The sequence below is a fragment of the Diabrotica undecimpunctata genome, chromosome 7, assembly GCF_040954645.1.
Source record: "Diabrotica undecimpunctata isolate CICGRU chromosome 7, icDiaUnde3, whole genome shotgun sequence".
NCBI classification, from domain to species: Eukaryota; Metazoa; Arthropoda; class Insecta; order Coleoptera; family Chrysomelidae; genus Diabrotica; species Diabrotica undecimpunctata.
The window spans coordinates 104,134,517-104,148,023 of NC_092809.1; the positions used below are offsets into that span (position 1 = coordinate 104,134,517).

Sequence of the window (13,507 nt, forward strand, 5' to 3'; positions counted from 1 at the left end):
CCATTTTGTATTTGTTAGTTTGCGGATGATATTATTTCTGGCGCTTACTTTTTTCTTGACATCTTGACAGTGATATCGATAAGACAGAGTTCTATCCAGACGTACGCCGAGGTATTTTGGCGCCTCATTGTGTTCCAGTATCTGACCACACCATTTCACCTCCAGTGTCCTTCGGGCATGCTTGTTTCTAAGGTGGAAAGCACACACCTGGGTTTTTGTAGGATTGGTTTTCAGATGGTTTTCGTCATAGTATAGTCCTAAGTCTTCTAGGGCATCTATCAGTTTTACTTCGACTTCATAAATAAATAATAAAATTACTTTATTCGATTTTAAACGTATCATTTAAATTTTAAAAATACAGAAAACATAGTATAATTCTTCGCTCTAGTGTACAGTACCGAAGTACCACTTTTTTTTGTTGCATCTAAAACCTCCTGGAACTATTTTCATAAAAAAGATTAATATAGAGCGAAAGACCATAATCATTTTTCATTTTAATATATTTTAATCGTTATCCTTAAAAAACAACTCTCCCATCTCAACACTTTATTGAAAGGGTGAGTGAGTACAGCGCAGGCGCTCCTCACATGTTTATCGACTGGCTACTGTTTCATACAAGTGCCAGGCTGCCTGCGATATCATGGGAAAACGATGCGTGCATTCAGGAGAATCGCGTGATTGCGGCCTTTTATGACATTTCCTTTTGAATTTTCACGTTTCCTTCTAAGTTTTCACGTAGTTGATCACTAACGGAAGCAAAAATTATCGTTGTTTGCTTTTCTTCTAGATTGTTCTACAGATAATAAGAGGTGTTAGACTGTTAGCTGATTAAAAATTTGTGATTTGTTGATGAAAATGTGTAAAGATGAAGGTGGAAATCAAAAAGCCACAACAAGTGTCCGAAGGGCATTCATGGGTGAGTCCCTTATAATAATAAATCTGAATTACACAAATGATTTTGTGTATTATTTTTAATATATATTTAAGTCAAAAGTTCCTTACAATAAAAATAAAAATAACAAAATATCAAAATGTAGGATGTAATGTTGACATTAAAAAAACATTTGGTTATATTTACATCTCTAAAATACTATGTACCTTAATTATGGATATGCGCAAAAATAGAATGTTTATGTTTTTCTTAATTTTTTTTTTAATTTTATAAAAAATAAGTATAACAAATTATAAATTACTGAACAAAAGTCAAGAAATATATATTTTCTAAAAAATATAATAAACAGATGACTGAAAAGTGAGGTTAAACAACAATTTGGATTCAAAAGATAGAAATAGCGTATAGAGTGTATATAGGTCCACTGATATTTTGACTATTTGGATCAGTCGAAATCTTTTTTGTAGAGAAGTGTTGTCTGTTTTTCCTACAATTTTATAGTAACTATCTTTATTAAAAATTTATTTTGTTATAAAATATTATTTGGTAAATGCTAAGTCAATTTAAATGAAAGATTTTTCATCTAGGATTTGTTTCCTTTATCTCATGTTTCATTCTGTAGCAGATATCTAAAAATAATTGCCTTGGAATAAGAACTCGATAACTTCTCTCAATAAGGTTGGCTGTGCCAAAATTTGATAATAATGGTTCTCCGCATTTCTCTTTCATCTTCTGTAACGTGAAAGTACAACGTATGCTATGTTAAAATCAGACTGTTTTTTTATACAGTGTGTTCATAAAGTGTGGAAATGGTCTATTATCTCATGACTTAATTAATTTCACAGTTAAAGCTTTGGCAGGTCAAAGTGTTTTTTAACCTTCTTGAAAAAAAAAAAATAACTTACTCCCACTATTTTAGTAAATGTAACGATAATTTTTTAAATAGAAAGGGCATATTTTTACCCAAAAAATTAAAAGCCCATATTTTTCAAAGTGCAGAGTGCAGAACGCAGGAAACCAGTCCTCGCATTTCTTAAAATTTATTTTACAAAGAAAATTATTAAAGAAGTCATTTTATATTAAAGACAAACAAATAATATAATTACAACAAATGTTCGAATAAAGTGGCCTATTGTCGTCGATACAGAAGGTAGATTGTTCATCTATTCTTCTTTTTTAAGTTCCATCTTCTATCGAAGGTTGGAAATCATCATGGCTATGCGAACTCTGTTGACTGCCGCTCTAAAAAGTTCTGTACTACTGCATTGAAACCATTCCCTTAAGTTCTTAAGCCAGGATATTCTTCGTCTTTCCACATTTCCGCTTTCCTCGGATTTTTCCTTGCATAATAAGTTGTAATAATGCGTATTTTTGCCCTCTCATCACATGTCCTAAGTTCTCAAGTTTTCGTCTTTTGATAGTTAATATTATTTTCGCCTCATTTCCTATCCTTCTAGTTACTTCCACGTTTGATATTCTTTGAATCCATGATATTCGTAGGATTCTTCTGTAACACCAAAATTCAAAGGCCAACTTATTCAGATGGACTTGTTTTAGTGTCCACGCTTCCAAGCCATAAAGAGTAGAAGGTAACATCGAAGCATTCTCAGGCGTAGTTCTAACCTTATATCCCGACAACAAAGAAATTTTTATGTTTAATGAATGATGCACGTACTATTTCAATGCGTGTCCTCATTTCTTTGGTTTGGTCTACATCTGATGTTATCCATGTTCCTAAGTATTTATAGTAATTAACACTCTCTATTGCAGTATCTTCAATAGTCAGTTGGATATTTGCATGTGCAGATTTAGTCATGATCATGCATTTAGTTTTCTTTAAATTTATCTTCAGTCCGTACTCGTGACAGCGTTCATTAAGGCGTTGCATTACGTTTTGTAAATCATTGTTGTTATCCGTCATTATTACTGTATCGTCTGCAAAACGTAAGTTATTCAAAACTTCTCCATTGATAGATATACCTTCTATTGAGTCTGAGAGCGCTTTTTGAAATACCGCTTCACTGTAGACATTGAAAAGTAGTGAGGAGAGCACACAACCCTGGCGGACTCCTCTCTGTATTTTGATATTTTGGGTATACTGGTTGTCAACTCTTACCTCGGCAGTTTGATTCCAATATAAATTAGATATAAATTTCATATATTAAAGATCATCTATTATCTTTAATAGATGTTCATCTATTAAAGATAACCAATTCCATTCAAGTGATAATGGCTTTATAATGGGCTGTAGATTAACACTACAATAAAATAAAGTGGTAACGACTGTACTCAGTATATTGCCAAAAATCAAGTAACGGTCAGCAAAATATTGCCTAAATTTACTGATATTGGCAATGTTAGATAAGCTCAAGAGTGGAAGACACACTGTTTTCGATGACGATTAATTAAATGTATTACTTAAAATTAAAGAAAATCCTCATTCTTCAATTACAAATGTATCAATCAAAAATGAGATTTGTCGTAGTGCTGTTCATAAAATTCTAAAAAAGGCCAAATTACATCCGTATATAATTAATCTTATACAAGAACTCAATGAAGACGACCTTTATAGACCCATGGAGTTTTGCGAAAATATGCAAGAATTGTTAAATCGAAATATTGAATTTAAATATAGGCCACTTTTTGTTTAAATGGTACCACTAATAGGCAAAATTTTCATTATTGGGCAACAAAAAATCCCAATTGGACAATGGAAGTTTATACCCAATATCACTAAAAAGTAAATGTATGGGCTGGAATTGTTAGGAATACCATTGTAGGTCCGTATTTTTTCACCGGTACTGTGACGGGAGAAATTTATTTACATTATGCTGTAGTGGTTAGAAATTTTCTAAATGCAACTTTTCCCAATCGCTGGATTGGACGACGTAGCCACACCAAATGTAATTTAAAAAATGCAATTTAAGGAAAACCAAAAGTTAAAATAAGCTTATTTTAAAGTAAAATTGTGGCTTATTCCCAATAAAACTAGTAAATTGTATTAAGATGTCACAAGAAAATAGCTTTAAAACACCAAAACAACAATGGTCATCAGATTTGAATTCCATGGACTTTTATATTTGGGTTTATTTGAAAAGTAAGGAATATGTAAACCGACCTACCTATTTGGTAGAGCTTAAACATAATATTCGTACTGAAATGCACCAAATTCAGTGATGATCTAGGTGTTATAATTAATAACAATCTAAGTTGGTCGGAACATATTTTGCATATTTCTAAAAAAGCTAACAGTAAATTATATCTACTAAATAAAACGTGTGCTAAAGTGTCATTTATGAGCTCAGTTCATCTGTATAAACTGTACATTCGTCCAGTTCTGGAATATTGCGGAACTGTTTGGTGTCCGGTATTAGTGCGCGATCGTAATAATTCTCGAAAACGTACAGCGGCAGAGCACTAGGATGTCTTTTGGTCGCTCAAGACCTACGTATACAGAAAGACTGAATATGGCCCATCTCACTACATTTGAACAACGTCGACTTCGAGGAGATTTAATTATTACGTTTCGGATAGTAAAATACAACCTTGGAAATGTAAGGGATATGTATATACTAGACAATGACACTCGTCTTCGTGGCCACAATCTTAAGTTTAAAAAGGAAACTTTTTTAACAACAACTAGACATTTTTTTCTCTGTAATCGAGTGTTCTCGATATGGAATAGCCTTGCGGCTGATATCATAGATGCTCCATCTGTCAATATTTTCAAAAATAAACTGGATGACCATCTGCTCCATAGTTGAACGTTTAATTTGTACTAAACACTTGCTATTACCTATTTTTGAAGTTATACTTCTATACGCACGGTCGGCGTTGGAAATTTGCATGAGAGTGAATCTGTGAAACCATTACATATGTAAGATAACGAGTAAGAGAGAGACAGAAGATATATTTTCTCTCTCTCTTCTTCTCTCGAGAATAAAAATGTTCCTTTTTTGTATTTAATATTATATACATATATATATATATATATATATATATATATATATATATATATATATATATATATATATTATATATAATATTGTATATATATATAATATTATATATAATATAATATGTATTAATATTATTATTTATGTGATATGTTTTGTATTATTTAAAATTAAACGTTTATAATAATTTTAGGCTTTTGTATTTCAAAATAATCACTGTTTTACGGAGAACTGTCAATTTTGAAATCCATTAGTGTCATGTCTAATTGGCAAATCCTTTACGTGTTTGATTCATACGCTGGTGGTTGTAAGTTAGAATCCCAATTATGAATTTCTTTTTTTATTTTTGAAATATTTAAAAACCTCACGTTAATCTTATTAAATATATGTAATATACGCAAAAAACATAAACTTTGAAATAAAATGAAAATTTACAACATAATCCGAGTTGTTGGTTTTTTATTTTTATCTTCGTAAAGTAAGTTATGTATATTTCCAGTTTTAAATACTTATAAATATTACATTGTAATTTATATTGTATTATTATATTGAATTATGTTGCTGTGTATTTATTGTATTTTAATTTTTATATTAATAACAAAATAAATAATGAATTTTACTGCAGAGTATGTGTAATTTTTTTTTGCATTTAACTCCTTTTATACATATATAAAAATAAAAATATATATTTTCATTAAAATATTGATACAATCCTTCATATAGTATACTCCTATTACAGGTCAAATGTTTATATACAGCAAACGATGCACTATATACCTATATAACTAATTATTTTTCTCTTTCTGCTCTCTCTTACCTATAGAATTACATATGTAATGATTGTGCAGATTGACTCCGGTATAAATTTTTAACGGCGAACGCGTGTATAGAAGTATAACTTCTACCGGCAGTACCACTGGACTGCCACACCTGTTTTTTTTTGTATATTTATTTAGTTAGTGCTTAATATGTAACTATTGTAATGTAACCATTTAATTGCATACTATATTGATATACTATATAAGATTGTATTCACATGGGCATATGGGCTTTGCGACCCCTGCTCAAATTTGCTGTAAAATAAAAATAAAATGTTGTCAAACATAACCCAAGAATTCATTGGACGTCTTGGATACTGTCAATTAAACCAAGGAGCTCAATTCGAGCATTTGTTGTAATTATGTTATTTGTTCGTCTATAATATAAAATAACTTCTTTAATAATTTTCGTTGTAAAATCAATTTTGAATTAAATTTTAACAAATACGAGCACTGGTTTCCTTCACACTCTGTATAATGAAGTTTGAATGTAATGTTTGTATAATGAAGTTTAGTACGATTATACTCGTAAAAATATGGGCCTTAAATTTTTAGATAAAAATATGCCTTTTCTATTTAAAAAATTATCGGTGACGTCACATATGCTAAGATATTGGGGGTAAAAGATATTTTTTTCCAAAAGGGTTAAAAAACAAAAATAAAAATCGACATGTCAGAGCTTTAACCCTGAAAATAATTAAGTCACGAGAAATTAGACCGTTTCCACACTTTATGAACACACTGTATAGGTATTATCATCTTTGGTATATAATTCTTAACGTCCTACAAAATGTAGTCAATGTGTAATTCGTAGTTAATTTAAAGTTATGTCAATATACAGGATGAGTTTTTAGTATGACATTGATCGATAATTCCATTATGGTACAAAATAGCCAAAAAATTATTTAGAAAAAATATAGACAATAGACTCCAGGCTTGGAATATAGACGAAGTCTATAGGGTGATTCTATATGGTAAAGCAAACATAAATTTTTTAAATAGGACAATCTGTATATAATATAAAGTTTTACACTACTATATAAGGTATTTAACGAGTTATGACCATTTTGATTTTAATATTCTATGAGATAAAACACCTGTGTATAAAGAAGGAACACATAAAAAAACAGGTGTGGCAGTCCAGTGGGACTGCCGGTAGAAGTTATACTTCTATACACGCGTTCGTCGTTACAAATTTATATGGGAGTCAATCTGCACAATCATTACATATGTAATGCTATAGGCAAGAGAAAGCAGAACGAGAAAAATAATTAGGTATACAGGTATATGGTGTATCGTTTGCTGTATATAGACATTTGACCTGTAATAGAAGTATAGTAAGTAAATGAATGATTGAATCAATATTTTAACGAAAATATATATTTTTATTTTCATATTATGTATAAAAGGAGTTGAAAGCAAGAACATTTTTTTTACACATACTCTGCAGTAAAATTCATTGTTAATTTTGTTATTAATATAAAAATACAATACAATACACTGCCACATAATTCAATATTATAATACAATACAAATTAAAATGCAATATTCATAAGTATTTAAAAGTGACAATATATATATAACTGACGCATTATGCTTAATTTACCATGGTAATAATATTAATAAATATTAAATATGTTTACAAAAGGAACATTTTTATTCTCGAGAGAAAAAGAGGGGGCAAATATATCTTCTGTCTCTTTCTTACCTATATCCTACATATGTAATGATTTTGCCGATTTACTCAATATATACGAATACACACAAATTTCCAACGTCGAACGCGCATATAGAAGTATAACTTCAAAAAATGTTTGTGGAAGATAAAAATAAAAAACCAACTCTGATTATGTTGTAAATTTTCATTTTATTTTAAAATTTAGCATTTTTGCGTATATTACATATATTTAATAAGACTAACGTGGGGTTTTTAAATATTTCAAAAATAAAAAAGGAAATTCATATTGGGATTCGAACTCACATATACCAGCTTATAAACCAAACACGTAATAAATGTGTCAATTAGACCTGACAATAACGTATTTCAAAATTGACAGTTCTCGGTCATACAGTGGTTTATTACAATTATTATTTTGAAATACAAAAGCTAAAATAATTATGAACATTTAATAAATAATACAAAATATATCACATAAATAATAAGATTAATATATATTATATTATGTTTAATTTAATATTATATATATATATATATATATATATATAATATATATATACTATATAATATTAAATATATATAAAAAAGGAACATTTTTATTCCCGATAGAGAAAGAGAGAGAAAATATATCTTCTGTCTCTCTCTTACTCATATTTTACATATGTAATGATTTCACCGATTCACTCCCATGCAAATTTCCAACATCGACTGCGCGTGTAGAAGTATAATTTCAATAATTCTTTATTGTACATAATAAGATACAACAATATGTTCTAGTCCTTAAAAAAGTTTAAAGGAGACCATTGAAGACTATTCGTATACATGATCAACTACAAAAAATTACGATTCTGTAATTTATTTTTAATTTACAACCCTGCATTTTTTTAATGTTTAGTTTATGATCCCTTTTTATATTTATGAAGCATTCCTTGTATCTAAACTCATCACTTTTCGAGATATTTTTAGTTTTCTTCAAATTTCAGGAATACCTTTAATTTTTATATAATAATCTTGTGTATATAACAAAATTATTTTTTATTCAATAAATAACTAATACAAAACATCTGAGTATAGTGGGAATAAGCACATAAGTCAAAAAATCGCATTTTTGTTTTATTCGTCGACAATAACTACAAATGCATGATTGTGTAAAGTCATATAAGTCAATAACAAAACGTAAATCGGTTAAAAAGATTGTGTATATCCACATTAGTCGAAATGATTTATTATAGGGTGAGTAAAATAATATAAGTCAGACTTATGTAGTTTTACACTAGCAATTTTGCAGTGAAAAATCACATAAGTCAGACTTATGCTTAACGTGTGTTGCGTGTGTATTGTATAATAGGAGTACCTCTTGTACGTCGGCACCAATAACAAATAAGAGATAAACAAGTAACAAAAGAAAATGAACATGTACAATGTTTAACGTTAGATCTACAGCAGTGCTTAGCTACACCATTCCTGTCAAATGCCATTGTCTTTTACAAACACCAGCCTTGGACTTGTAATTGAACAATTCACGACAATAAATGTTATACAATGTTGATTTTTGCTTTGTTTTTTATTTTGTTTTAACGGTTGAAGATATGTATAATAACCATCCCGAGATATCTCGTTGACGGGTTTTGGTTGGATAAATACAACCTGCGAGCAACAGGTTTTGTTGTCTACTCTGCATAGAGCATTGTATGTTCGTTTTTCATCTAAAAGCCATTCCCAGCAAATTAGACCACATAAGTTTTTATGCACGATGTGAATGATGATCAAAAAATATTTATTCATGAGAGCTTACAGTTGCATTGTAACGTAAAGAATAAGACATGTATATATGTATTTTATATTTCTATAATAATGAACACAAACAAGAGAAACTAAAAGTTAGTTACCATATGATACGTCTTGAAGCAGGACGTCACACAAAATCCCACATCGCAGTCAGGACAGTAGTGTCTTGATTCGCGCCTCAACTTCTTTCCGGATACATTTTTCGTCTTACTGCACACAACACACACTCTAGTTGGTTTTTTCTCTGTGACAGGAACAACTTCTGGAAAATGTCCACCGGTAAGTCTAAGTGGGTTTGGAAGCAATAAAGGTCTTGCTCTTGACACTCCTCTATCTTTGTAGCAAATATCAATCAGTTGCGTTATCAAATCCATTCGAAATTTTAGATGCGTTCCTAGCCCTTCGCTTTTCTTGTACAGCACAGAAGCATTTTACTCAGCAAGTTCGAGAAGGTGGAAGAATATTTTTTTGTAATACCTCTTTACACCCTTCCTGGTTATAGGGTAAACATAGAATTGTATTGTAGTCTTGAACAATCCTAGGTTCTTTATCTCCTTTTCTCGTATTTATTCAGTAACCATTTCGAAAACGTTGATAGCCTACAAACCTCCCGTTTATCCTTCCACTTCATTACTATTGCTTTTTCTTTTTCAAACGCGATAACTTCATTTTATTTGCATTCTAATATTACCGAACGTATCTGTGTGAACTGCCAATAAAAGGTCAATTAGTTGAGGAGATCTATATAAAAGTTGTCTGTAGTCAAACAATGACCTTTCGACAGTAAAGGTTTCATTAGCATCATAAGAATACGTGTTGCCACTGGAAGATCTTTATATTGTTCGTCAAACTTTGTATCTTTTCCCGTATAAATTATGTTATGCCAAATATATCCGGAGGAGGATTCACACAGCATGTAGTTATACCAAATGGTGCCCGTTTGTTTAAAATCTGTTGAATCCATCCGAGTTTGCCTTTGTAGAGAAGTAAGCTCTTATCAATTGTTACATCCCTTTCCAAATCATATAAAGATTTGTACTTAGCATGTAGGTATTCTTAAACTTCCCAAATCTTATACAGTTTCGGACTTGGGTGATTATCTTTGAAAGATTCATTATTAGAGACATTCAGGTATTGCTTTATTTTAAGAAACCGTTAATATTTCATAATCTTACGACAAAAGTCGTTTCAATTATTGGTTTTTTGGACCAACAGAAGCCTGTGCACTGGTTTTTTTTACCAAGCTCTACAGTAATATAAATACAAAACATGCTTACATTTCATCCCTATCAGTTGGTGTTCATTTGTTCTCACTAAAAGGAAACCTCGGTATAGCCGGGCCTGGCCAGTCTACATCCACTCTAATTCATTGCCGGACTGCATGAAGTGAACTGGTTGCACTGTCATTATCTTCATTGGAATCTGAGTAACTTGGTAACATTTTACTTTCAGCGTCACTTTCTAATGTCCCGGATATACTTAGCTCAAACTCTCACCTGAATCTTCACTACCCTGGCTAAAATTGATAGTGAATAAAATAGCGATTCAATTTCATAAAATATTTTTACGAGTACACAACGTGACGCAGCATGTATTGTTTACACACTGAAGTAGTTTACAAACTCCCTATTCCCTTCTACCGTTTTATTGATACTATACAACCTTGTAACAACTTCTTCTTTCTGTGTCATGCTTGTTTTCAAGCGTTAGTTATCGTCTTATGCAAGCTAATGAAATGTTGCTCGGTCAGCAGTTGTATGAAACAAATACTCGACCGTTTGACCTGTCTATTGTGTAATATTACGCAGTCACGACTTGTACCAACTAGTCCGCCTAAATTCGTTCAAGTTCCGAAAACCCAACTCGAAAGAACGAAATAAATCGCTTAAATTCCCACTAAATAACTCAAAACGAGATATCTCGGGTTGTGGATGTTTTTTTGTTTCTTTATTATTTCATCGTATATTGAGGACTATTTTTAGGCAGTACGCGTCCTATGCTGCATTTTCCTTTAATCTTGCCCTGCCGTATTAATGTAGAATTTTGTATTTTTTACTGCAGGTTATATGTCCCAAATATTGATTTCTAGTTTTCTAGTTTTGGTGGTAAACAATATTTCATCGTCATAACTTCTTTACATACTTTACTCGTTACCAAGCTACGGCCGCCACTACTTATTACTGTAAGCATAGAACTCTGATCGCTCATGTCTCGAATGGACACTGTTGAAGACCCTTGATGGTCAATCCTCGTATTGTCTGAAATATGGTTTCCACACATAATTTCATGTACTGGACCACTGTTATCATCACGGTCTATGGTTGAAGGGTCACTAATATCACCATCATAATTGTTTAAAAAATATGCCTGTGTCTGTTCACTTATATACCGTTTTCCAGTAATAAAAAGCAAATCTATAGTGCTGTACCTGAGAGCCAGACTAACCCAACTCTCTTATTGCAATTTTCCAGCAGGGCGCGAAATCACAAATATCCAGCTTATATTGTAAGTAAATATATTTATTTTAATCTAATACATTTGCAGTTTTTAAGGATATTTAATAATAATAATAATAATAATAAATACAACTTATTATTATCTTGTGTAACGACACTGCTTTAAATTAAATAGTTTAATAATTAATGAACGTGAATCACTTTAGCTCTAACATAGCATCAGTATGGATAGTACATGGGTGTAATAAAAACATACAATAAGAAAGGTAATAACATTGGTATCGTAAATTATAAACTTTTATTTAAAATAAGTTACAAAATACTAAATTTTAGATACAGTCTAACATCTTTATCAAATCATTGTACTTACTACTATTAAATTTTTTCTTTTCCGTTCGAAGTAACGGTAATTCCGCAGGAATTTGGCATACCGAGCGACGAACATTTCTGTTACAGTCAACAATTTGAAAATGTTCATCCGAAAAGTAATTTTTAAAATATAATTTTCCAATGTCATGCGTTCGAATTTGCAACCAAACGACATTCGAAATTTGAAAATGTTGGTTTTCTACAGTTATTTTTCGTACCGTAAATGGACTCAGAGAAGAATTTATCAAAGATGAAAATGACTTAAAATCCTGTAACTGTATAACACTTACTCTAAATGGGTTTTTGACCTGTAAGTTTTTATAAAATTAGCCCAGTCATTACAAGTAAATATTTCCGAGGATGATAAATGTTTTTTCGCTCTCTCTATGATGCTGTGTTCACCATCAACCTCCATGTGTGTACCACGAAGTAGAAATTTATGATTTATTATTTCAATTCCTGGAATGTGAAACACCAGCCAGAAGTATAACATTACCATCATTATGTTCGTATTCTGGCCTGTACAATTATCTGACCATATTGTGATTTCCTTGGCACCAGCGTGGCTGGACTCATGGATTGTGTAATTTAGGGTCCATAATTTACGCAAATAAAAGCTAGACGAATTTGTTAAAAAAGGCGTCGGCAAACATATTTGAAGATCTACCATATACACTTTATAAGATTGATGGTTTGATGATATTTCTTTATCCTTTCTTTTAAGCGATGCTTCTCTTAAATGCTCTTCTTGATCAGTTTTAACTTTTTCTTTTTCAAGATTGCTCAATGCACTTTCTCTAAGTTTAGCAGTAAATGAATCGCATGTGTCATTACTGGGTGAATGGAAGGAGTAATTAAATTCTTCTTTGAATACATGCCTAAACTGTGTTCTCTTATACTCTCCACAGTAGCCTACGATGTTTTATTGGATGGGGTATGTCATCCTCGTAAGTCTGGTGTTATAATACCAGAATTCAGAGCTTTTTTAAAAGCTGTTTCAACAAAGTATTCGAAACTGAAAGAGTATTTAAGAAAAAAGTTTTGCACACTTTTATATCCTGATTATTAGATGTTAGTGTGTACTTAAAAGTATTTTGTTTTTCTCTTTCGTCATTGATTTGGTTCTCGGTATGTCTACGAGCAATTTCCTGGGATTTTACATGCGAAGGAACATATTTTCATATAGTTATTTCTTCTGACGAACGTCCACCACATAAAATGAGACCTTAAATTCATATCTGCATCAACAAAAATTTGTAAGGTCTTCTACTTACCTGTTGTGTTAGTATGCACTGTTTTATTTTCCTCTAAGCATTCCATCAATCTTCTTGTTCTACTGTTAAACATATTTATTTTTGATTTGTAGATATAACAATAAAATGATAAAAAGAATCTTGTACACACAAATAAAATCACATAAACTCGTTTACTTATGACAATTCAACGGTTCTACTATTTTTCAATTTGAATAATTTAGTTAGGTTAGGATTTAACTTGACACAACGTACACAGCGCTGTACCTTAGCAAAAGGACCATAGAAACCCAACTC

General features: G+C 31.0%; 1 protein-coding gene across 1 annotated transcript in view; it reads left to right on the forward strand.

The window, feature by feature from the left end:
- Nucleotides 1–636: 636 nt before the first annotated feature.
- The window catches only part of Slob (Slowpoke binding protein), a 244,998-nt gene continuing 232,127 nt past the window's right edge, over nt 637–13,507 (forward strand). The window contains exon 1 of the mRNA XM_072537940.1: nt 637–916. Within this exon, the coding sequence (XP_072394041.1) occupies nt 866–916 (51 nt within the window). The 5' untranslated portion in view covers nt 637–865. The remainder of the gene's footprint in view (nt 917–13,507) is intronic.